Source organism: Vicugna pacos, chromosome 18 (assembly GCF_048564905.1).
Source record: "Vicugna pacos chromosome 18, VicPac4, whole genome shotgun sequence".
NCBI classification, from domain to species: Eukaryota; Metazoa; Chordata; class Mammalia; order Artiodactyla; family Camelidae; genus Vicugna; species Vicugna pacos.
In genome coordinates, this window is record NC_133004.1 from 22380921 (window position 1) to 22407922 (window position 27002).

Genomic DNA, 27002 nt, shown 5'->3' on the forward strand with positions numbered 1-27002 from the left:
AGGAAGAGACCCCAGCAGGAAGACTGTGCAAGGAGACCCTTTCCCTGCTTATCTTTACACCAAGCAAACCAACACACAAGCTCAGTGCCATCCCCCTGCCACTCACTGACCCTTGGCTTTAAATCCAACAGAATTTTTGCCGCAAGAGTCAGATGCTCAGGGAGGGGCAAGGTGAAGAGGACAAGAATTCCAGGGGACGGACTGATGGAACAGCTTCCACCTCCAAGTGGGAGTGGGGAAGCGAGCCACTGAGCGCAGGGAGCAAAGCACGGGGGCCAGACTGACAGCAGGGAGTCCAGTCCCAGCTCCGTTAGCACAGGCGCTTGTACGTGTAGATGTAGGCTTTGCAGCTGGGGCATGTGTGCGTCACATCCTTGAAGTCGTTGATGAGGCAGGGGATCAAGCAGCAGCCCAGATCACACCTGAATCAGAGATGGGGAGAAATGGGCAGGCCTGAAGAGAAGGCGCCAAGGGCCCGGGGCAACTCCAGGGTGGTGGTGGGCAGCCATGGCCCCCTTCCCACAACCGCCTGTACCACCTACCCCATGAAGCAGCAGAAGAAGCCCAGCACGAAGTTCATCAGGCCGATCTCATAGGAGATCTTGGTGGTGATGGCCTGCTGGCAGTGAGGACACACTGTCTGCACCGGCGCACCCTCAAAGATCTCTCCCTGCAGCACTGTCACTGTGGTGGCAGCCCCTGAAGGGACCAGGACCGTGGCTGTGTGGCCCCCAGGGCCAGGGTAGGGCCCTGGTGGGTAGGGCCCCGGCGGGTAGTAGCCCATGGGTGGGTGGGGGCCTGGAGGAGGGTAGAAACCTGGAATGGCACAGAAGACAGAGCAAAGACCGGTCACTAGCTTGCCAGTTGCCCCATGTGAGGAGTGAGCACAAAGCCCTAAGGCCCCAGGACACAGGGTGAGGCCCTGGACCAGGCCCTGGGCCAAGGTGACCATCCACATTCTCCCAGCCTTGCTCCCTGCCCCATGGGGACCAAGACAGGGAAGCTACTTGGCCCAGCCAGACATGACAGAGAGCTGGGAACAAGGCCCCATCTGTCCTCTCCTCCGCCTAAGCTTGATGCATTGGCTCCCTTGCTTCTGACACTTAGGGGACTGGGCTGTGTGTGAGGACTCTGGCCACAGGAAGGAAAGCCTTTCCACTCACCAGCCCTTCTCCTCCCCATCAGCATCAAGTCCTGCATGGAGTGCCAGGGACCAGCCTACCTGACCAGGGCCCTTCTCTGGCCTGTGCAGTCTCTCAGAAGAGCTGCTGCGGGAGCAGGCCAGGCCTCTACTATGGACTCAGGTCCCTGGCAGGGAGAGGCCCCACGGCACAGGCAGGGCCCAGGGCACTTCTGGCCACAGCACCTGCACAGTGTTACCCTGTTCTAGGGCACCTTCCCATGTCCCCTGCCCTTACCTTAATTACCCACAAAGACTACTCACCCACAGCAAAGGCTGGACAGTAGCCCAGGTGATGCACTGGGTGCTGGGCTGGGCTGGTTCCTTTCCAACTTACCTGGAGGCATGTAACTGCCGTCTGCATTCACATGTGGGGGGATGAAGCCAGGCTGGGGTATTGGGTGACCTGGTGGCTCATAGGGTGGGGGGCCAATGTCTGCAGGGGGCAGCGACATGCCTGGTGGGGGCTGCATCACAGCTGGGGAGGTGTGGCCTGGAGAGAGAGCAGAGAGAGGAAGCTCAGAGGGCTCCAGCGAGGGCTGCTCCAGGCACAGGCTTCCAGCAGTGGGGGAGGGCAAGGGACAGCAGTCAAGAGTGCTGAACCCTACCTGGGGTGGGCGGAGCTCCACTTTTCTCCTCCAGAAGGGGGGCTGTGGGGCCTCCAGGGTAAGGAGGGGGTGGCTCATTTGACATTTTTGCTGCTTCTCCTGGACCTGGAGGAAAAACTCAGATAGGGAACCATGCTCCAACCCCCCAACTTGCCACTCAGGTACCGGTCTGTGAGGAGGGGCTGCAGCACAAGGTGTGTGGTTGGTCTCAGAGCTGCCCCTGTGAGCCCTGCCCCATAGATGTGCTCTGCCCTCAGGGCTCAGGTCACCTTTTACTCCCCTCCACGTAAATTTCCACATTTGAGATGGGCTCCCTCTAGGCCCTGGAGATGCCCCACCATTGCCCAGGTAACCCAGCCCAAAGCCACCATCCTCCAACCTCCAGAAGCTACTAACCCCAGTGGTCATCCACACTTTGTGTGAAAGCCAGAGGGTGACAGAACCCAGTAGCTCAGGAACCTAATCTAGGGTTCCCCACAGGGCAGCTTGGCCACTGGTCCTCTCCTCCCCTCAAACTTAGGGAGCAGCAGGCTGGCTTCCGCACCAGGGCACTGTGGCCTGCTTGTGGGAGGGATCTGGGAGACTTTACCTCAAATCCCAGGTACCCAGAGAAGATTGACAGGCAAGGATTTTCCACTGCTGTCCTGGGAGGACAGGAGGGCTCTGGAAACCGTGTCGGGGGAGCACAGGAGGCAGCGCCCTCGGAACCAGGGGAGGGCCCACTCACCAGGGCAGGGCTGCACCTGGGCACTTGGCCCCCAGGCAGCCACACTCCCGGCACCACCCGTCCATCTGCCCAGCACCGCGCCATCCTGTGTCCCTACCCACTCCTCACCTCCCCCCTTCTCAGCTTCTCCCCAGAGCAGCCCCCACACCTTGACATGCCCTGCAGGAAGGAATGAGAACCTGGGGCTTCTCCCTACAGCAGCAGTTCTTTGCTTTCGTGGGGAGTGGATGGGGTGAGGAGGAAGGAGCCAGTGTCGGTCAAGTGGAACACTTCCTCATTTCCTTCCCATGGCCCACAAAGCAAGTGCTGCTGGGTGCCGGGTGAGAAGCAGGGAAGCCAGCCACCTTCCCGCCCCTGGGTCTGCATTCTGTCTCCTTTAGGTAGGCACTTCCTTCAGCTGGATTCAGCAGCATAAAAGGATAAGAATTAGTAGTATTTTGAAGTGAAACTCAGTTTTGTTTTTTTTAACTGAAATAATATTAACTAGAAAGAAAAGCTAGACAATACAAAAGGATATACAGCAAAAAACAACTTTCCTAGCATAGGTCCCTCCTGGAGCCCACCAGTGTTAAGTTCAGAACCATATGGGGATGAAGGGGCCCTAATAACCCTGCTGGGAAGAGGGAGCTTGTAGTCAGTAGGTTTAAATATTAAATGTAACGAATCAGTGGCAAGGCCAAAGGGACTGAGTCCAAGCAACAAAAGAGAAAAACGGTAAAATCAAGTTCATCAAAATTAAAAACTTGTGCTTCTGAGGACACCACCAAGAAAGTGGGAAGACAACCCACAGAATGGAGGAAAATTTTTACAAATCATGTGTCTACTAAAGGACCTGTACCATTTAGAATATATAAAGAACTCTTAGAACTCTAACAAAAAAGATAACCCAATTTTTAAAAATGGGCAAAAGGATCTGAACAGACATTTCTCTAAAGATAAATAAATGCCCAATATGCACATGAAAACTGTGCATATCAAAATGCAAATCAAAACCACAACAAGGTACCATTTCCTACTCACTAAGATGGCTGAAATGAAAAGGTCAATAATATGTAATGTAGAGAAATCGGAACCCTCACACACAGCTGAGGGGTATGTGAAATGGTATAGCTGCTCTGGAGATCAGTCTCAGTTCCTCAAGAGGTTAAAACAGACTTACTACATGACCTGGCAATTCCACTCGTAAGTGTATACCCAAAAGAACTGAAAATTCATGTCCACACAAAAACTTGTACAAGAATGTTCATGGCAGCATTATTCATAGTAGCCAAAAAGTGTAAACCACTCAAGTGTCCATCAACTGTGGTTATATCCATACAGTGGAATATTATTCAGCCACAAAAGGGATGAAGTACTGACACAAACCTGGATGAATCTTCAAAACATTATGCTCAGTGAAAGAAGCCAGAAAGAAGCCAGACACAAAGGACCACATGTTGTATGATTCTTTATGCGAAATGTCCAGGACAGGAAATCCATAGAGACAGAAAGCAGATTAGTAGTTTTCAGGGGTCTTGGTGGGAGTGGGCACAGAATGGCGAGCATGGGGTTCCTTTTGGGATGATGGAAATGCAAAACTATGATGATGGTTGCACAATTCTGTGAATATACTAAAAACCACTGAAATGCATGCTTTAAATGGGGAAATCATATGTTATGTGGATTATTATAGGTCAACAAAACTTACTACTCATATAATTTACTACAACAAAACTGTCCAATCTCATTACCCCGATGCAGCTGGTCTCTGCATGTCCCTGCCTGTCTATATACAGAGACACCTATATTTTTATATAGCTGCTGTTGGGACAGTTTAAAATCCTTTTAGCATTGTGTCTCACATATTTCTTCCACCTTGCAAGACCCCATGACCACTGATTTTAATGTTCCCAAAAATGGGCCCGTCAATGTTTACTTGACCAACCCCTATGAAAGCATTCAGAATGCTCCTTGTCACTTTGATGAAAAACTGGAACACCTCTTGCTAATGCTCTTTCCCTTTCCTGGATTATTTCCTTGGGCTAAACTTGCCAGAAGTGAGATTATTAGGTCAAAGGATATGGACATTTTATGCATTTTGTGAAGGAGGGACAATGTGTGATGCTGATTTACAGCACAAACTTTGAACACTACTGTCACCACTGATTTGCAGTGTTAAGATGACACTTGCTTATGTTTATTTCTTTGGTCACTATGAGAACATCTTCCCAAGTGCTTATAAATTATATGTCAGCTCTTATGAATTGTTACGTATAATTATCCTTTGAAGACATAGAGGCCAAGAAAAGACGGGACTTGTCTGCGGTCCCATGGCTGACTAGAGACAGAGCTGAGCCTAGGTGTGACTTGTCCATGCTTCTCCTGCAGGTGACTTCCCACAGCACAGGGTCAGGAACAGGGAACTGCAGTTTCCAGAGCATGTCACAGACCTCTGTCCAGGAGGCACGAGCTGTGCCTGCTGGGCCTGGGGGCCCTCGCCCTGCCACCGGCAGCCAGCATGGCCAGCCTAGTAGGAGGAAAAGGCAGCTTTCCGCGAGGGGCTTGACTCATGTCTGTGGAAGACTCTGTAATGTACTGCGTCTGTTAGAACACAGGCTGGCACCTGCCACAAACTCCCACCCTACACCCGCTGGGATGCCTCCGGCTTGGCTCAGCGGTGACTTGGCCTGCCCTGGGATGCTCTGAGCAGGCTGAGAAAAGCTGCATTGCCATTGGTGAGATGCTTGAGTACCTTTGAGTTCTAAGAGGGAGGAGCTAGCGTGGGTACTCCCGGCCCCTCCATGTCTCTGGAGTACACAGGCACACCCACCTCTAAGGATGCAGGCATGGCATCAAAATCGCTGAGTCTATTTCTGTAGTCTCTAGAATGCCAAGAGTTCAGCTTCTGGAATTCCACCATCATAATGATGGTACGAGCCCTGCACACAGGGCAGAGGCCTCCCCCCTGGTGTCCACCCAACCCTGAAGTGTCCTCTGATGCCTGGAGCGCGCACAAAGAAGCTGCTGACCATACCACAGCCTGCTCCACCTGCCTCCTCCCTTCCCCTCCCCATCCACGCCCATCCTCCAGCCGCCTTCCTGAACTGTAGCAGAGACTTAGGGGCAGCCCCTCCAAAAGAAGAGACAGGTTTCTGAAAAATGGGTCATGAAGATTTCAGGAATTAAAAACCCCAGTTCCCCCCATGCCTCCCAATACAAAACAAAATGTGGGGTCCCACAAAACTGCATCGTCTAAGGCATAATAAAAAAAAACTCAAGAATGCAGTATTTTTTAAAAGTCACATGTTCAAAGGCAAAATAGTTTTCTATAAAAAGGGGCACTGCTCAAACTAAGCTACAAGTGCAAACATGGAATCAGATCACAGCCCCAGGCACTGAAGCATCCGTTACAAGAGGCTAAAGGGGTAGCAAGACCCATGGGTTTGCAGCTCCCAACAGAGAAGAGGGAGGCCTAGGGTCCTGGGAGCTCAATGAAGCCAATGTGCAGCCCCTGAAACCCGAGACGGGGCTCTCAGCCTCTGGCTCAGATCTTGTAGCTACAGGCTGTGAAGAAACAGTCGTCTGATAGCCTCCATGAGTCCATCATAAACTGAACTGAGCTCCCAGGGGGCCCAGAGGACATTACACAGCACACCACTTTGTGCCCTCTGGATTTTGTGGATGCGAAGGTACTACCCACTCATAAAACACAAATTCTCTCAGAATAGGGCTAGAGATCCAGCTGACCACTCAGCAGCTGGCCAGCCACCAAGGCGCTGAGCCCAGCAGCACCGGGTGTGAGGGAGTGAGAATAGAGCCGCGGCACCCAGGACATTGGAGCTGACTCCACTCCGCCACCGGCTTCACGCACCCCCTGCTCTGCCAGACTCGAGCATCCACAAGCACGGGGTGGGGGGGTTGTTCTCACTGAGCACATGAAATGAGAAGGAAAATTCATAAATGCAGCCTTGAAGTCCTCGTGTAACAGCACTAGCACACCTATCAGGGGCTCAGTGAGGTGTTGCAATAGCCACACCCAATGCAGGCCATGAGGGGGGTGGCGTATTCTAGGAACATGCTTCTCTTCCAAGGCTTCCCAGATTGCAGATGTCATTGCAGAAGGCACTACAGAGTCAGGACCTAGAGAAGTAGCCATCCTACGCCATCGTGAGAATCAAGAAACATCCCCTGGGTGGTTACTGTGGCTGCTGCCCTGGGCTGTGCCCGGACCAAGCATAAGCTCAGTCCTCAGCCAGCGCCCGGGCAGCCCATCAGCGCCTCCATTTTAGAGACATAAGTACTGCTCAGTCACACGCCCAGAGTCACCTGGCCTCACAGTCAGTTTCAGGTGTCTTCATGGATTTCCTCTGAGCCTTAAATTCCTGCTTACCTGTTTTCAGGCAGTTTTGGGGATGCTGGGGAATTTTCACATAGCCCTGGATAAAAGCTCCAGCCTCGAAGACTCCTACTTTAGAAGCCACTGGCCCTTAGAAGCTGAAGTCTGGGCTGGTACTAAGTAGGATCTGAAAATGTGTGCAGGGAAGAGGGTGCGTTCCTGGGCAGCGCCCCATCATGGGGCCTCGAGGATGGAACTGACAAAGGAAATCAGTGTCCCCTCCACTGCAATTTCAGGCTGAGGCCCCGCCGGAGTGGAATGTCCTGACTTTCGCCAGGACAGGGAAGCAGCATGGGGTGCATGGCTTATGAGTTGAGAAGGGGCCATGGGGACACTGATATGTGCTGTGAGCCCACAGCTTCCCCATGCTGTCCACTGATTCGTAGCACAGGCCTGTTTCCTTGAGGGGATCAGCAAGAAAACCCCTTGAATGGAAAGGGCCACGGCTGCCACAGGGGACAGTAAGACCCATGGGAGCGAGGGACAGACCAAGGGTCAAGGGGTTGTCCAGCAGAGGGAGGCCCTGCACCGGCTTCTTGTTCCACCAGGGGACAGAACGGAGCCACCTGAGGCCCAGTCTGGCCCCTGCACCCATGACCAAAACAGCCTAGCGCCCACTGTGCCCTTATGTAGGAGAAAATTATTTGAGTCACCCTAAAATGAGATGAAGCCCGCCTCCACATCTGGTATCTGTCTTTGGACCCACTGCCTGCTGCAATCTCATTTCATCTTCCCCAGGGCAGCAGACATTGGGGGCTTCTGGGGCAGGACACTGGGCCAGGCACTTTCTGCAAAAAGGAAACCCCACAGTTTCCCTCCTGCCATTTGGGCTGGGTCAGTACCCACTGAGGAGCCTGGACCCGCTCGGCGCTCAGTGTGGGTCCATCCCCAGCGTGGAAACTTCTGCTCCTTGATGCCAGAAGCTCTGCCCTCAGCCGTACTGCAGAGGCTAATCAAGCCTCACCAACACAGAGCAGCTCTTGCTTCTCCTCCGGATGAGCTGGGAGTGGCCAGGTGAGAGCTTTCCCAGGTGTGAGGATGAAAACGATGTTCTGAGACACCTGCTCTTGGGTTCTAGGGTACGGGTCATGAAACCAAGCAAAACTGCCTCACTGCCCCTCTGCCACTCCAAAGCCACCAATCCAGGCATGTCTGTATCCAACCCAATACTCTACAAACAGCCACCGAGGAAGGTGATGGCTCCAAGGAAAGGACACACAGCTTTCCAATGTAGGGTCAGGACAGCAAGAACTGAGACCCCGCCACCCTCTCCCACTCACAGTGGGAGAAGATTTGCCCCATGTTGGTTGCCAATGGATGAGTAAACAGGGTGAGCATGGAAGAGTGTGGCGCTCTGGAGTCAGCCCTGGCCTTGAATCCTGTGGCTGCGGGCAAGTCACAGACCCTCCCTGAGCCTCAATCTTCAGGGACCTGGGACTGGAACCCCCGCTTCCTGGCCAGGCTGCAGGCAGAGCAGTGATGACAACCTGTACCTGGCAGACTCATTTTGCAGCAGTGGGGACATCTGCTGGGGTGATGAAAATACTCTTGAATTAGACGGGATGACTGCACAACCCTGTGAGCCACTGAACTGCGCACGTTAGAACGGTGGATTGTACGGCATGTGAATTCTCTGTCAAAAAAACGAAGCCCACCCAGGTCTAGATATTTTGGTGTGTGCAGAGTGTAAATGAAAGGGATGGGGAAGAAACACCCCAGACCAAGATCGTCCCGCTGGGACTGAAGCTTAGCAGCCATGGTCCAGAGAGGAAAGGATTTCCTTCATTACACTTTTTTTTTAAACAACATGAAGGTGTTTGTGTATTATCTGCATAACTAAAAATACAAATTTGAGAATACAATTTTAGGACAGGTCAGTGACAGCTGTGACTTCTGGTGGCAGAGGGAGGAGGGGGGGGTCTCTGCCTCCTGGTGCGCCAATTTCACCCGCTCTCCTCTGTGTCTGCCCAAGTCCCAGAGAGGAGTTAAAAGCACAAGGCCTCAGGCCCAGGGAAACGCCTCTGGCATTCTGCTCTGCTCCCAGCTATTCATCCTTCCCTGCAGAGACCGCTGCTATTGATCCAGGGCCAGAGCTGGGCCAACTGGCAGCAGCCTAAGGCGGCCTGGGTGGTTCCCCGTGGGAGCTGGGAGGACCTGGGCCCAGGCCAGCAGCAGGCACTCCTCACTGGCTACAGCCGCTGCTGCAAACTCGATCCTGCAGCCTAAGCTGTTCCGCACGCTGCTGTAGGAGGCCAGCCCTGCCCCCATCTCTTCCGCCCCACACGCAATCTGTTGAGGAAACATACCACACTCTCTCCTGGAGGAAGACTGAGGGCAGGGAGTGGTCTGGAGCTAAGACCCATCAGCAGCACTAGTGAGGGTTCCTGGAGGACGAAGGACAGTTGTGGGGACAAGACAGAGGTGAAAGGAGAGGACGGCACCCAGCAGGAAGGCTTTGTGACATCAGTCCCCCGGGGTCTACTAGAGCAGGGGTTCTCGAACTTTTTGCTCTCAGGACCCCTTTACAAAGCTCAATCACTGAGGACTCCATAAAGATTCTGTTTTCGTAATCTATCAATACTTACACCTGATTACAAATCCAAAATGAGGAATTTTTTAAAGTATTAATTTATTAAAAACAAACCCATTACATGTTAACATAAATAAAATTTTAAAGTAACTACTTTCCAAAAAAAATTTCATGAGATGCCTGGCACTGCTTTACATTTTTGTAAACCCTTCTAATGTCTGGCCTAAGAGAAGACAGCTGGAGTCTCGTATCTGCGTCTCCCTCCAGTCTGCTGTGATGCTTTGGCTGAAGTACAAGACACCCCCCACAGGTAAGCAGTAGGAAAAGGGAGAGGCGTCTGAAGTCTTCTCGGCTGGTTGTGGATTTCTTCAACACAACACCCAGAGTTGACAAGTGGTGGCAGCTTCTTAAAGGTTAGTTGCAACATGGAATCTGAGTCCTTAACAATGAATTTTTCCTTTTCATTAAAAATCACTGGGCTCACTTGTATTTGGAGTGGATCTTTTATACATGCGCAGTTTTGTAACAGCACACATGGGTCATTCAGAAAATCCTGGTCCGTGTTTAGGAGCTCTGATTATGTAAATCAGGCCAAGTTAACCTATCTCATTATATGATGTGCCCCCTACATTGTTAGTATCATGACAGGTCCCATCAGAAAAGTCTAACTATTGGGAAGGTGTCAAGCTCACGGTAGCAGATACAAATTTTCCAAAATTCTAACATTTTCATCTGAAACCTCAAATTTTATCATTGGCAACAAACAGAGTAACAATTTTATCACTGGCAACATATATAAAAAGTCGGCTGTCTTCCTTGAATTAGTAGGCTCGCTTTGTTCATTTTCAAGAAAATGTCTGCTAAATCCCCAAGTCTGAATAACCACAGTTTGTGTGTCATTATTTTAAGTAAACATGGGAAAGCTAGTTCAGCTCACAACCCAAACAACTGCACATGTGCTTTCTCTGGAGGCACCCATTATACCTCATGTGCGTCCTCTCATTTCATCACACAAAACATTAAAAAGATGTGTACTCAAGGGTCCAGATAATAAAGTTAATAATTTTTACTGCGTTTTCTTAAATGAAACCGGCATGAACACAACCATAGGAATGGCTAGCACAGTTGGGTGTTGCTGCATCACCAATGCGAATGCCAACCCAACGGAAACAGGCAATATAACTAATAATGTCTTAGAGATGTTATAAACATGCTTCTGACCTTCAGCCCCTGGAAAGTTTCAGGAAGCCTCCAGGACAATCATCACCTTTCCAGAGCTGCTGGGCTACAGTAACCCCCAAGCTGGTAAGAGCAGGGTCAGGGCCCTGCAGCCAGAGGGACCGAGAGTCCCGAGACAGAGTGGGCTGTTTCTGTGAGTCTGAGCTGGCTGTTGTCACCCGATGCCCATCACCCCCTTCCTCCGAGGCCATGCTTGCTGCAATGGGCAAGGCTTTTAAAGGAAGCCTCAGAGTAGTTCAGACCCAGCTCCACCCCTTTCCAGCTGTGTGACCTCACTGAGCCTCAGTTTCCTCATTTGTAAATAGGGGTAATCATGCCCACCTCTCAGAGTTGGAGCAGTTTTAAAATAAAGAGTGTATGCAAATGCCTAGAGCAGTAGCTTGAGGCCTAGCACACAAGAACGCTGAATAAACGGCACCTGCTTTGTCATCATTCATTATGAATAACTTCCAATAGGAAGGAAAACAAAACAGGCACTGATGCCTCTGCCCTGACAGCTTCTGCTCCCACACCAGCAAGGACCCTGGTGTGCATGCCCCACAGGACTCGGAGGACGTGTAATCAAACCCAGCCTGAGTGCAATGGCCCAGCAGTTCGCTATGGCTCGGCCAAGCTGAGGCCAGCCACTCCGTGGACCCCAAGACAACTTCTGGAAGGGAAGAGATACTAGTGATCCTCACAAACAGCCATCTCTCCTGCCAGGCGGCTGCCCGGAAGGACACTCTGTCCAGACCCTGTGTGATCACTGAGACTCTGGCGGCAGCAGCTGCAGGGCCGAGGTTCTCAGGGCCAGGCCGGGCTTGCCTGCACACTGCCTGCCCAGAGGAGGTCCCCCCACCTCTTCAGCAGCCATGGCACCAGGATGCCAGCTGGCCTCAGAGGGGCTCCTTTGTCCCCAGGAAGCAGGTTCCAGGCATCTGGCCAGAAGGGCTTTGGGCTTTGCCGGGGAAACTGAAAGGCAGCCTTCCGCCTTGCCCACAGTCTCCCATCTGCTGAACCAAGGAGGCACCCACTGCTCCGTGAGGGGTGGAGGCCCAGTGTGAAAGCTAAATGCCCTGCTGGGTGCCCTGGGTCTCCAGGGGCCTCCCAGAGGACAGGGGAAGGGGAGCACACTCAGCCCCTGCTGGGCGTGCAGGCCCTTCCCAGGAGGCCTGGCCCACACATCCATCCCCACCCCACCTGCCCACTGTAAGAACTGAGACATGGATATGGATAAGCCATGAAGGACCAGGCAGTGTGAGGTGTCCTTATGACTGGGGGCTTATTCACCAGGGATGGCCGGTGACTCCCTGGGCAATGCAACGTACCATCCTGTTCTATGTCCCCAGGGGCAGGCAAAGGCCCTTGAAGGGGGATGGTGCTTCCTCTGGGAATAACAATGGTCAGTTCATGCCGTTCACTGTGTAGCACCCACTCTGTGCTGGGCACAGGCTGGGAAGTGGCCCACACATTGTCCCAGTCAGAGTGAGAGGCTCGGTCCCTGCCCTCCATAAGTTTACATGAAGTGGTGGAGACAGGCATTAGATACATACCAAAAAGCACCAAACGTAATGACACAGTGTGACCAGTGGTGTACAAGAAAGTCCACTGTGAAAGTACAGAAAGATAGACCCATTCCGGGATCAGGGAACATCTCTCCAGCAAGGTGGTGGGTGGGAGGGGAGGTGGAATCAATGAGACCAGCAGGCAAAAGAGAGAACGGGGACAGTGGCCGGACAATGAGTCACGAGGTCTAAGGAAAGAGGCTGCGCCTGCTGTGTGTGAGCAGACAGCAGCCTGGAGCCTCAGGACTGCTTCAAAGGCACAGCATGTAGGGCTGCCCTGCACTGCACAGACCTCGGATCCCCACAGAGGACCTGGGCCATTAGGCAGGGTGAGGACCACAAGCCAGGCAGCCCACAGCCCCAGCACAGCAGCACCCCAGCCCCTCTCCTCTGAGCAGTGCCCCACCGCCTCAGCCTTCAGGAACAAAGGCACCAGCTTCCTTCCTGGACCAGCAGTAAAATTTGGAGAGTGCCACCGACAGATTGTGTGACCCTGTATAATCTCTCCAGGCCTCAGTTTCCGCGTCTGAACCACTATTTTTATTCAGAGCATCAGTGTCTTTGCTAAGATGTTCTCAGCCCTTCTTGTAGTTGTGTCACCATGTGACTAAGTTCCAGCCAAAGAGTCACAGGCAGAGGGAAGTATGTTCTTATGGGAAGGCGCCAGAAGGGAGCTGCCTCGGCCAGGAGATGGACCCTCATCCCGTCTGCTGGCAGGAACATGGATGCAGCAGCCCTAGCAGCCATGCTTGACCCTGAGATGACTTTGGGAACAGAAGCTGTGCTAAAGACAACTGAAGGTGCTCAGGCCCCAGATGAGCAAGGAGATACCATTCTAGACTGAACTGACGACCTTCCATATCTTCCAGCGAAACAGAAACAAACATTTTACTTGGTTACTCTGGGTTTCTTAGTAAATGCAGCCAGATCTAATCTCAATATCAAAGAGAAACGGAAGAGTTGGTTTTCCAGCAATTCTTAAATCCACTGTAGCCACAATCTACTTGTGATTGGTAAATTTCCAGTTAGTTATTAACAAGGAAGAAAAACAAATACCATTAAAAATAAAGTGTTCCTTGGGCACCAGAGTATGTAAACAAGTGGTCATAACCGAAAAGCTCCCATTATGACTTCCCAATGCCTTGGCTTCCTATAGCTCACACGGCCTCCACCAGCGTGGAAATCCCGAATTCGGCCCCTGTTCCACTGTCCTTACCGATGGAGGCAAGACAAGAGAGACAATCCCTCCCTCAGAGAGCATAACTGGTGGCTGTGAACCATTTCTTTATTTTTACACTTGAACACGGGTGTATCTGATGCCTTGGGAATTCCAAACACTTCAAAACAAGCTGAAGACATGGAAAGGACCAGAAAGCGAACTGGTTTTCCCATCTGTCTGCTCTCCTCCCATCCAGCCCGGCACACTCCTCCTTGATGAGTGCCATGGCTGAACAGAGCTGATAAATCAGCCTAAGCCGATGGCCCCAAATATCGTCTCCCATGACCTTCCAGGGGAGGCGTGAGCCCTGATGTCACAGGCCAAGCTGGAAGGGCAGAATCCTCACCCACTAGGGCCCAGGCACCAGGACCCACCCATGAAGTCACGGATGAAGAGCACGCAGCTCAGAGCCTGTCACATAGTGTTCAACAAACAAATAATTGTTTGGATTACTTGTATTTATGGAGAAGTAAGCAGAGCATGGGAAAATACACAAGAAAACAGACAAGAGAGAACCCACTGGTTGCACTTAATCAAAAGCAAAATCAAAAGGCAGACAGGACTCAAAGAATGGTTGGTTCTAAGCTAAAAAGTAGTCAGACTTCTAGGAACTGTGATGAGGACAATAAAAAATGCACAGTTTACATCCTGTTGATTTCCTGTCAAGGCCTTGGCAAACCACTGACTCCCTGTGACAGTGTCAACCGCACACGGGCCGCAGCAGAGCGGCTCACATAACTTTTCTGGAGGAGAATCTCATTACGTGAACATTCTTTTTACCATGTTAATTCCATTTTGAGGCATCTGTCCTAGAAAGAAGTGAAGGCATGAGCAAAGATTCACATGCAAAAATGTTGATATGTATCAATGTCTTGATGTTCAACCAAAAGGGACCAGTCACCCATCTGGTTAACATATACAATGTAACTATACTCACCCCCTCAAAATAATATAGATCTATTTTTAATTCACATAGAAAGATGGACTTGATAGAGCACCAAGTGAAGAAGGAACAATCCTCAGGTAGACGTGTATACTGACTTGTATGTTACACACCAAATGTTAAGGGTGGTCTTTTCTGGATAGTGAGATTTTGGATTATTTGTTTACACATACACAGAAACTTTTTACCTCTGTGTAGTTTCTAGTTTTTCTAGAGTGGGCAGCATCTCTGGTTAGTTCCTTCCTCAAAATACTCATTATAACTGTGTTAAATTTATGTGTACCATCCAGAAAGGTTACCTCTGACTGTAACCTAATTCTGTCTGTAGGGAAAGAAACACTCCAAGGAGCAAAACTGAGGACCAGGCTGCTTCTCTCTCATGAGTTGGTGCGGCCTTTACCTCAGCCTTGTAGGAATTTGGTAGCATGGGTCAGTTCTCCATACCAAATCACCTCCCAGAGCTCCAGTAAAATTGAGGGTCTAGACCTGTGAATTTGGAACATCAGGGCCCTCCAAGGTATTCTGGCCTTGGAGATCCTGCCTGGAGAGCCAGCAGGAGGTCACCTGGCAGAGGAGGGCACGTGAGAAAATCCCAACAGACACATGACAAAACAGACTGATGGTGTTACAGGGCTGGCTCGAGGCCACTAGCTGGAGCCAGCGCTGGGAGCACAGGTCTCCTCACACCCTCTGAGCTGCCTCCCAGGCAGGACAGGGCTCAGGAGCTTGGTTTCTGCATGTTCTACTGTTGGCACAGAAGAAGGAAGTACAGGCAAGAGGGGGACGAGGAGAAAGGAAGAAAGATGCAGCTGCAACCACGAGTGAATAAACAAGTCATCTGCACCTGCTGGGCAGGCAGGGCTGGGTAACCAAGAGGCTGACTAATTTTAGAAATGTGATGAGCCTAAAGAACCATCACTTAGGCAGTCAAAGAAAAAGTCCTTACCTCTGCTTTCAATGAGCTGACACAAAACAGATAGTATTTGGATTGACTCTGTTTTAATCAGTTACCTGAGATCAAGACATACCGTTCTGATCCAGGAAAAAAGCAAGAGGCCCATAAGTGCAGTCAAGCCACATGGCCCCTATAAGGTCCCATCCAGCTGTTAAGAGTCTTAGTTTGAACACAAATGCCTGCTGGCCTCGCTGGCCCAGGAAAAGAGCTCAGCCTGCAGCCAGGCCTTGCCCAAGTCCCCCCTTTCTAGGGGTAGGGAGCCTCTATGCTCCCAGGGGAACAGCTCTGCCTTTCTGCCGTGTATGCTGAGTTCCCCTATGTTTCGCCTCATCCTCCCTCAGAACCGCGAGAGGGTGGCTCTGCATCATCTAAGTCCTTCATATTACAGGCAGTCTCCTGATTCTTTTACACTAAGTACTGCTGGATGAAGAACATTAGTTGCAGTCAGCCCACTGTGGCATGCTTCCAGAGGTCACCTGGATGGAATCAGTGAAAAGAAAAAAGCCAAATACCAGCAGACACGTAGCAGACTAGTCATTTTTCCTGGAGTGAGACCTCACCCCCGTTGCAATGGCTGGATTTTGCCGTAAACACCCTTTTAAAGGACACACAGCAAGAAGACGTGTTACCGGACTAATGAAAAAACCCAAGAACACAGAACAGTCCAGGGACACACTCTCCAGTGGAAACATCCTTGTAGCAAGGGGCGCTCAGAAGACCCGCACTGATGGTCAAAAGGACCATGACCGGGACACGATGTCCACAAAAGAGATAGGAGGAGAGGGAAAAGTGCTCTGGGAAATGTGAGTTGGGAACTAATCTAATGAGCGTTTGAAACTATCTTCCATGAAATTTAACTGAATTCGTATCACTTGAAACGGATATCTGACCTGAGAGCTGACTCATGCCAGCTGGGACAGGAGAATTATTTTGGATTTTCTCTTTGAGGAAATGGGGGCTCATGTTACATCTGGGGTTGTCTTACTTCTGGTCATGTGTGTATTTACTTCTCTATGAATCACACATCTAGAGACTACCTTTCAGGCCAGAAGTGTCTTTAGGGAGCACAAAGCCCATGGTGCCACGGTGTCAGCTGACACACATCTGGCCTTCAAACGTTACTAAGCACCCACGAAGGCAGGCCCGGGTGCAGCGCCAGTGGTAAGGGAGGGCAAGATGGCAGTGCCCGCCCCTGGCTGCTCCCTGACTGGGAGCCCAGCCCCGCTGCTCAGAGAAGAGCTGTGACTCGGGCCAGCGCTTCTCCTACGGTGCCCAGCTCAGCCCTGTTTCTTCTCACATTCTCCAAAATGTTTCTCAAAATTTGTTAGAGCAGGGTCTTCAACCCCCAACAGAGTGCTTCACATGGTGGAATTCCATTGTGTGAGTTTACGTGGATTTCACTGCTCAAAACAAAGAGAAATGAGTGAACTGAGCTGACGGGTCCCTGCTTTTCTCCTGGTGCGGGCGGGGCTTGGGAGGGGACAGAACCAGGGTTCCTCCGTGCCTCCCCTAGTGTCTGCACTCCCAGCTCTCAGGCAGCTCGAGGTCTTCACTGAGCATCAGGACCATGAGGTCTCTGCTCCACCAGCTACTTCAGACCCCAACCACTGGGGAATTCAACTCTGTGTTCAAATCTGTATTCCCCATCCTAGGGAGAAACGGAGCACACACTGACCATGGTCCCTACACCTGGGGACTTGGGGACTTTACCAGCCGTGAGAAAGATGGGACAGCTGAAACACAGACCCAGTACGTGATTTTATTCAACACATAAATACCTAGCACACACTATGTATGAGGCACTTCCTTAGGCCCTAAAGATGTGGGAAACAGCCGTTTTAATGTCACATTCTAGTGGGGGAGGGGCTGTACAACACAGAAACAGGTAAAATACTAGAACATTAGACAGTGATGCAGGCCACGGAGGAGCAAGGAGCAGGGAAGGGAGGGCTGTGGAGCTGCAATTCTAAGCAGAAAAGACTTCTCTGAGCAGGGAACATTCAGGCAAAGACAGGATGGAGGTGAGGAGAGTGACATGTACACAGCTGTGGAAAAGTTCCAGGCAAAGAGAGGTTACGTGCCCACATGGCCCGCAGCCAGGCAGGTGGCTGGGGCAGAGTAGGCGCCAGGACTGCGAGGAGCTGAGGGCAGAGAGGCGGGGCGGTGTGTGGAGACGGGCCAGGCCCTCCGACCACTGAAGGATGTCCACTTTCATGCCAAGAGAGATGGAGAGCTTCCTGCACTATGCCTGGCATGCTAACTAATATGGCTCCCCAAGAGTCCTGACATCCACAGGTGGCTGCTGGAGGTAGGGAACCCTACAGTACGTGGCCCCCACCTCCACAGCAGGCACGGGTGCTTTTTGGCCAGTTTGACTGGGACCATAGAGAAATGGGTCACTGTGTGGTCCACACACTCCCCAGGCAAAGCAGGTAGACTTGTAATCCGAGCTTACCTACACCTGGACAGGAACTGAGGCCTGAGCCTTGGGCGGTACAGAATGCCCTGGAGTCCCAGAGCTGAAAGTGAGCAACACAGAATTCTTCTAGTTCTAGGATTGGCCAGTTTTATTCAGCAGAGCCATCACTATCCAAGTTTGTTTATTCTTTCTTTCAAGTAACAATCTGTTGTGAAAAAATTTAAGATTCCTGGCTCCTTAATTCAGCCAACATTTCACGGGCCCAGGTCACTCTTCTCCCTGGTCCCCATCTGCAGGGAGCTGCAGATCCAGCCAGGAAGCCAGCTAACACTTGAGAAAAACTTACAAAAGATACTCAGCAAAACTCAAATGAGAATCGTGAGAGCAGGTGCTCCAGGTTGAGAGAAGTGGCTGTCTGTGGGTGGGGGTAACAGGAGTGCTTTAGGGACCAGGTGAGCCCTAGGAAGGCCCCCCAAGGAGGCAGGCAGAGGTTCCAAGACTGGAGCAACAGAGTCACTAAGAGCGAGGGGGAAATAATTGTGGTCAAGGGTCCAGCCAGCAGCTCTGGGAGGACAGGGATGGTGTTTGGAGCCAGTCTCTCCACAGCCCCAGACAGCACATCAAACGTCAGGCGACCAGGTGGATGGTAACATAGCTCGGCGGATACTCCCCAGCCCACAGGCCCTGCTTCAGTTAGCAGAACCCTGGTTGCCAAGACGGATGTCTAAGAGGTGTTCCAGATTTGTCTCTGCCCCTTAAACCCTGAACTGTCAGCAAGCCTGGCTAATGCCATGGTTCAAAAGCTCTCAGATCCACTATCTCACCTACTGGTCAAGATTTAAGGGGAAAAGTCTGGACTTGGCCCCATGTTCCAGCTCTCTCTACCACACTCCACACCAGCTGCCCTAGACTGTAACTTGCCCTTTTCCAAATAAATCAAACCTGGTCGCCATCAAAGAACCTTTCCACAGACCCTTCCCTCAGCTTCCAAACCCTCTTTCCAGCAAACCAGAGCCTTTCCTGTAATTCCTGGCAGAAGAATCCTTTGTCCCTCACCTGTCTCCCCACTGGAGGATACTGGCCTCTCCCACTCCTGTCCCTAGGTCCCTGCTCAGTCCTGGGCTCAGACCCTAAGCAAGTCTGCAAGGAAGGGCTTCCTATGCTACTGCTAACCAAATGCCCACCATCCAACGCCACGGCGCCAGAACACAGCACCAGCCAAGATGGAGCGCACTGGCTCCTGGATGAGAGGGCCAAAAACCCAGATGGGAAAAAGGCCCTTTCTTGAGTCACTGTCAGCTCCATGGAGCAGTGTTCACAAGGGGGCCAGGGGAGCCCCCACTTCCCTCAGCCTCCTCCCCTTCGGCCCTCACTGTCTCAGGGCTCTGCATTATCTAGCAACCTTGGGCAAGTCACTTGGTACTCTGGCTGCTTCCTCAGCCGGGAGACACGTGCCCGAGCTCTCCCTGCAGAGCTCACACCGCCTGCAATGACAAAACACAGCTGAAAGCTCAGCTGGGGGGTACACGGCTCACACAAAGGGCACACCCTGCAAATGGGATTTCATTCCCTACCGCTTCCCCAATCTGTAAGGCTACTGCTCTTAATGTTAATGAGAACTATGACAACATTTCATTTCTTCCTCCACCTTCCCTGGCCTTTGTTTCTCCTTGAAGGAAAAACACAGACACTAGACTAGATCTGAATTCAGGCTGCAACAACACTTACTGAACACATTATATCCAGCATATTCACAGTTTTTACTGGACCCTCATGACACCTCCTGTGGTAACAATCAGCGGTGCTGGATCGCCCAGTGGACAGACCACACACAGTACCCAGAGACCAGGAGCACTAAAAAGGCGATGAGAAATGTTTTCCGGGAAAATGATCCAACACCACCAAAAAACACATCACAAACACTTTCGTGGAAAGAATCAGAACGTCACTGGACTCCCCACCCTGCACGGCATGGTTTAGACTGCCTCTAACATCAGGGGACTAGTCTTTTCAGCACTTACAGCAGACACAGGTCCTCATCCGGCCTGGGTGCTGCTCTTCACTTATCAGAGATGTAGCAAGTGAGGCTGTGGGAGGGCAAATGCCTTGTCACACAGCTCAGAAGTGACAGAAAGACCTCCAGCGTGGTCTATGGAGTTTAGACAGTACTGGTCCCAGAACCCCAGTGTTGTCACCAGAGCCTAATGACTCAGAGGAGAGGCCATGGGTCCACAGGCTCAGAGTCAACAAGACCTGCATCTCCTTGGGTGGGTGGCCCTTTCAGGGGGAGAGGCTCTGCCTGCCACAGGTCCCAGGCCAGGCACCCCCCTGTCCTCTGCAGCACTAAGTTTCACTGCAGCCCCTACCACCTCTAGGGGAGATGTGTCTGGAAGAGTCCTGACCATGCAAAGACGGAAGGTCTTTGTGGGATCCTAGAAACCAGCACATTTCCATTCCGTGCACTTGACTTCCAAGTCCCTCTTTGAGGGCACAATAAACCTCATGTCACCACTGCCAGCCTGGCTCTCCTCCCCACTAAGGGCCACGTTCTCTGCAGGGCTCACAATGCATGCTGCCTTCTCACTGGCACAACTGCCTTCCTCCACATCTAAGATGCCACGACTTTTAACTGCCACACTTCCCTGACTTTGTCCGAGATGAATAAAAACATGTCCATGCCCCTTGGATAGTGTTTCTGAAAATGAAGACAAATTTTCACAGGACCTGTCACTTCTCTCCCTCTGAGACTACTGGGAGGGTTGGTGTCTGTGGCTACGGAACAAAGCACCTGGGACCAAGGGACTCAGAGCTTGTTAACTGGGCTACACAGCCCTGTGCCCCTGGAGCTCTAGAAAACATACCGAACCAGTAGGTTCAAACGGGCAAGCAGAACGTGTAAAGAGGAGAAACGGCATACAAACTTGATGACTTACATCAATTCCTACCAACGATCTGCTGGGGCAACCTGGCCATCGGGGCACATTCCATTAGCTCCCCCTCAAAACAACCCTGCTCTTTGAAGTATTACCCTACATCACACAGTCCACGTTTTCGCTCTTAGGGTGGTTCTAGAACCATGGCCTGCTGTTTTCAAATCTTTATAAGAGCACATGTAAAGCTCTTTCTTGGTTCCAGAGGCCCATCCTATGGAAAAACCTCCAAATGCCTGAGCTCCTCAGGGATGGAAGACAGAGAGAATGACTTTTCAAATAACCAGGCTTCTCCTAGTTAAAAAACAGTAAGAATTCTAAGATTTTACTTAATTATATGCACATTTAGCTATTTGGGAGGGAAATGGACATGTCTACAATTAACTTTGACATAACAACAAACAAAAACATAAGATGGACTGCTGAATGGTTAGACTTGTGATAAAGTACAATAAAATGCTAGACATTCTAGATGGTGTTCTATGTGTGTTTGCTGTAAAATTTCTTTAACTTTTCTGTATGTTTGAAATTCTTCATAATTAAACGTCAAGCAAAGGGCAAGGCAGAGCTGGCATGCCTCTCCCCACCCAACTCTTAAGTCAGCCCAGAGGAAGAAACAAAACACCACAGAGAGATGTCACACTTGCCAGGCACTGTCTTGCCCAGGAGCCCACAGAACACATACAAAACTGGTATAAGTGCTATGCCCCGGGTCCTCCACTCTCCTCACTCTAAGACAAAGGTTCTCAACCCCAAATGTGCCTGAGAACCACCTGGGGAACTTATTAAACAGAGTCTTGGGGCACATCCCATAACTGCAACATCTGAACCTCTAGGGGTGGGTCCCCAGAATCTGCCCTTTTAACGAGGGCCCCGGTGACTCTGATGCAGGGGATCTTAGGCCCACCCTGGAGAAACCTACAGTCGCTTGCTCCTTACCTGACACCTGTTGAGAGGTCTCCTGGGAACATTTAGAGGAAAACAGAACCACACATACTCTTAAACAAGTCAAGTGCCCAAACCCGGGCTCGCAAGACGCCGTGGGTTCAACCACACCAAGGTCCTCGAAGGCATGAGGCGGGGCCCAAAGCCAGGCCAGGTCACTGCCTCCATACCCGGAGCCGGCGGCGCAGATTTACAGATGCAGGCGAGCCGGGATGGGCGGGGGAGGGAGAGCCGCGCGGGGTCCCTCGGGCCTGCCAAGGTCATCACGGAGCTCAGCAGGGGCTTCGTGATCGCCGGGACCCTCCTCCCGACCCCCTCTCCTTGAGGAAACAGCCCCCTTGGAAAACTGGGGATGCTATTCCCCCAATGTTCCCTGCAGAGGCTGTGGAAAGTGTGACAAGTGGGACCCGAGGAGCCGGCAGCCCCCGGGGCAGCAAGCCCGGCGCCCGCTTGGGCCTGGCTAGCTGTCACCGCAGCCCCGCGGGTGGCCGGCCAACCCAGCGACCGTACGACGTCAAAACCCCAAGGGCAGCTCTGGATCGCATCAGTGTCCTGGGAGGAGGCGACCGGCCCGCTGCGCCGCCGCCGGGGTCCATTTACCTCGTGAGGCCGGGCGCCTCAGGCCGAGCGAACGCCAACACAGCCGGGGATACAGACGCACGGAGGACAGGACCCTCAGCCCCGCGGGGCTTTGCGCGCACGCCGCCCCCCGCGACCGCCCAAAGGCCTCTGGGAGACGTAGTCCGTCTGGGCGCCCGCGACGCGCTCTGCGGGCCAACGAGACCACAGTGCCCGGCGTGCACCGCGCGGCGCCACGGGCGGGGGCGGGGAGGGGGCTTCGTGGTCCGAGGTCGTCCCCCTCCCCCCGAGGGCCGCGAACGCCCAGCCCTGCTCCGGGGTTTTTGTTAGGGTGGCTGGGGGTTCCGTCCGCGGGAAGCCGTCTCGAATGGCCGAGGCGACTCACCGTCCCCGCGGCACCTGCGGCCGCAGTAGCAAGAACGGCCTCCTCTGCAGCTCGCAGTCGCGCGTCTGGCAGAAGGAGGCGAGTAGGCTTTCGAGCAGGGCCGAGGCCTGTGGCGTCACGGCGACGGGCAGGGCCGTGAGGTCCGCGCCGGGGCGGGGACTCGAGGAGGCACGTGACGAGCCCCGGTGACGTCAGGGGCGCGGAAGCGCTTCGGGCCCGGCGAGGCACGTGGGAGGGCCCAGGGTCTTTTTGTCGCGTGGGGAAGTGGCTGGAAGATAAGGGGAGGCCCTGTGAAGCCCTCCCTCAGGGCCCGCCAGCACCGCGGCCTCCACTCCTTCCTTCCTTCCGGGCGCGTTTGTTCAGTTACTCCACAGACCTTTACGGAATTTAGGTGCTGTGCGTTATGCGGACAGACCCAGATGGGAAAGATTTTAATTGCCTGATGTGGAGGTTACAAGCGGAGTTAAATAAGACAACATTCTGTTTTCTCCTTTCAGCCCTCATGCTGTTAACAGGTGTCGTTGGGTATTTTTAATGCCATGTTGTTGGCATTTGTGTGCTTTAGTTGATTTTGCTGTTTAAAATGGCCCTCAGACATAATTCTGAAGCTCTGTCCAGTGTTCTTGAGCGCAGGAAGGGTGCGATGTGCCTTATAGAGACGATACCTGTGTAGATAAACTGTGCAGGCGTGAGTTACAATGTTACTGTTATTGAACCAAGGATACATGTTAAACAAGGCGTTATAAAATACAAACACTCAATACATGGTTATGTATCAATCATTTGTGATCAGTGGCTGACAGGAGCCTTAACCTCCATTTCCCCTAGGAGCAGTAGTTGGGGGTATTCACACCAATTCAGTGTTTTCAGTGACTTTATAGAGTATAACTACCACTTACAATGAGAGTCAACTGTATATGATTCAACTGACATTTTAAAGAATCATTCTGATTGCTGTGTGGAGCATGGTTTAGATCAAGAGAAGCAATTTGGAAGCTGGGAGACCAGCACACATGCAATTTTAAAGTTTCTACTAATCATGTTAAAAAGGTAAAAAGAAAACAGATGAGATTAATTTTAGTAATTAACCCAATATATGCAGAGTATTATTGTTCCAATATTTAATCCATGTAAAAATCATCAGTGAGTTTTTTATGTTCTTTTTACCACACCAAGTCTTTGAAATCCAGTGTGCACTTTATCCTTATAGGACATCTCAATTTGGACTGGCTACATCTCCTAGGCTCAATAGCCACATGCGACTTGTGGCTACTGTATTGGACAGTGCAGATATGGAACATTCATTCATTTAGTCATTCAACCAAGCAAGATCCTATTCTAGGCCTGGAAATATACAGAATGGAATAAAGCCCAATCTCTGTTCTCAAAATGCACACAGTCCAGCTAGAGAGACTAATAGAATAGATTGTGTTGCAGACTGTAAAGCAAAGCACTTTGAGAGGTCAGGGATGGAGCACCCAGACAAGGAGAGCTTCGGAGAGGAGATAGACATTGACATTGGGACTTGAAGGATGTGTAGGAGGTCCCCAGGTGAAAGAAGTGAGGAAGGGTACTCCAAGCTGAGAGAACTGCTAATGCAAAGTCCCAGAATGACAGTGTCTCTGGGGAAATCCAAGCAGTTCTTTGTGGCTGGATTGTAGAGTATGAAATGGGAGGGTGCTGCATGAAGAAAAATGGGGGTTTTATAGACCAGTCTGTGGAATGTAGAATTTGTCCTGTTCAATAGTGATGGAGAGTGGTGAGAATTTTAAGCTGAGCGATGTGACTGGATCAGTACTTGAGACAGATCATTCCGGCAGTGTGGAAGGACTGGAAATTGGAGGCAGGAAGTCTCATTATGAAGGAAAGGGGCTCTAGGATGAATCCAGAGGAAAGCCCTGTGGAGACTGAGAAGGGTCAGAGAGGAGGGAGGGCAAAGGGTGGTCCAGAGTGTCCCGTGCAGTAGTACAGGACAGACAAGCCTTAACATGCCAGAGGCTGGGTGGAGATCTGATGACCCTTCAAAGTCCACCAAATGGCAGAGGATTTGAGCGCCAGTGAGAGCCTAAAATTTAGTAAGATGGAACTGGGTTCAAGTTTTGGACCGTACTACTGTGTGGCCTTGTTCAAAGTACTCAATTTTCTAACCACAAATGGGATTAAATATAATACCAGCTTCATAGAGCTATTGTGAGGATGGACTGGCTCACTGTGGTCAGGTCACTTTGCCTGGTTCTTGGCATTCAAGACAAATGGTGGCTGTTACTATTTGCTATCCTTTCAGTGCCCTGGGCCTCAGTTCCCTCGCTAAAATTGAACTGCCATCTCTCACTTGCTCCAAGGAATCAAGGAATAAACGCGATGATTGAATTGTATTTTTGCACTAAAAACTAAAGGCAAATGTTTGTCAAAAGAATAAACATAGGGTCACTAACAATTCTGCTCATAAGAAAATGCCCAGGAGAAATGAATACATATGTCCACACAAAAACCATACACAAATATCCATAGCACTTGTTCATACTCACAGCATGAATATTCACATTCACCATAGCCAAAAAAAAATGGAAACAACCCAACAGCTAATAAATAATCAACAAAATGTGGTCTGTCCATACAATGGGATGTTATTCGGCCATTAAAAAGAAATGAAATTCTCACATGTGCTTCAACGTGGATGAACCTTGAAAACATGCTGAATGAAAGAAATGAGTCACACATTAACACATATTGTGTGATTTATGTGAAATGTTCAGAATAGGCAGATCTGTAGAGATGGAAAGCTTAGTGACTGCCTAGGGCTGGGAGAATTCAGGGGAAATGGAGGCAACTGCTAATGGGTACAGGTTTTATTTTGGGGGTGGTAAAGATGTCCTAAAATTATTTGTTGTGACAGTTGCACGACTCTGTTGATGTACCAGAAGCCACTGAATTGTACACTTAATATGAGTGAATGTGAATTACATCTTAAAATAGTTACCAAAGAAAAAAAAAGAGAGACTCTACCCAAAGCAACTCGGAAAAATTCAGACACGTAATGAAACACCAAAGTAAAGGCAAGCCCCCACCCACTCTGTGCAGAGAGAGGGTGATGTTTTCAATGTTATTTGCTATAGAATCCTCGTGAGGTGTATCTGAGACCTGGAGCCCACGACTGTCCCAGGAGGTGGCAGGAGCTGTCATTGGCAGTCCTGCAGCGTAACTGCTTGTCTCAGGTTCTCCTGGGGAGTGTTCACTTTCTGCAGACGCCTCCCTCTTCAAGACCGCACACACACGTGGTTACTTCTGTCACCTGACTCCTCCTCCAGTCTCTGACCAGCTGTCCTTTGAGTCCAGATTTTACTGTAGCTGGGGCAGCTGGAGCACCTCACACCTTTGGTGACAGGTACTTTTGGGCCCTGCCACTAGATCATCCTCCTGCCACTGGAGGAACAACTGTTGGCCTTCAACGGAGCTGGCCCATGGGTTTCCTGAGAACTTTCATCCAACTATATGCCTCCCGGGTTGTGTAGAAAACACCCCTCAGGTGGGAAAAGTCAGAGCTCCTCCATCCTCTCTAAACCAGTGCCATCTGCTGGCAAAACCATGGCGCTCGTAATGAGGTGGCTTCCCCTGCTGGCCTTTCCTTCCTAACTTGGAGCCTGTGTTGCAGAGCGCCAGGGTGGGGGCAGTGTTCAGCCCACTGACTTTAATTCTTTTAGACCAGAGCAAAAATGAGGCCTGATTCTTACATGGAGACCCAAAGGAAAAGTGCATGTCTTAAGTACTGAGCTTGATGCATGTTCACGAACCTCACACGTTAGTACACCAGGTCAGGACACAGAGCGTGACCTCCTCTCCCCAGCAATCTCCTCTGTGCCCCCTTCCACTCACTGTCCCCTCACAAGGAAGTTACTAGCCTGACTACTATGAATAGATTCGTTTTGCCTGTTTCTGTATCTTCTATTACAAGTTGGAGCCAGTTGGAGCATCCTGTGTACAGTTGTGTAATGCTACACTGCAGGTAACTAAAGGGTTCTGCCCTTTGGAGCAGAGCCTGAGCACCACCAGGTGCCTCTCTCCTCCCACAGTCCTCTGCGTCCTCCTTAACCCCCCTCCACCCATCAGGCTGATGCATCTGGCTTGAAAAGCCTCAAACACAATCACGTAATCATTTTGAGAGATGCAGCTAACATCCCTGAGCGCTTATTTCATGCCAGGTGCCATGCTAAGCTCTTTACACACACCCCTCTCTCCATTCCCACAAGGAGCCTGTGTGCATTTACCTAAAGGTGAGCAGAGAGGATAACATGCTCAGAGTTGCAGAGCCGGTGGCCAGCAGACCCCCACTCTTGTGACTCTAGACTGATTTCTCACCTCACAAGCTGCTCTCCAGAGACAATGTGAGCCAGCATAAACAAGGTGAATAAGGAAGCTTTCAGACT

The 27002-nt window shown here is 51.1% G+C and overlaps 1 protein-coding gene across 1 annotated transcript; it reads right to left on the bottom strand.

The window, feature by feature from the left end:
• Window positions 1-123: 123 nt before the first annotated feature.
• CDIP1 (cell death inducing p53 target 1) lies at window positions 124-22488 on the bottom strand. Its single transcript, XM_072942598.1, has 5 exons — window positions 22215-22488; window positions 1789-1893; window positions 1518-1673; window positions 543-816; window positions 124-422 (listed from the first exon to the last, which is right to left on the bottom strand). Exons 2-5 carry the CDS (start codon window positions 1871-1873, stop codon window positions 311-313), a joined length of 627 nt encoding a protein of 208 aa, XP_072798699.1. The 5' UTR covers window positions 1874-1893; window positions 22215-22488; the 3' UTR covers window positions 124-310.
• Window positions 22489-27002: the final 4514 nt, after the last annotated feature.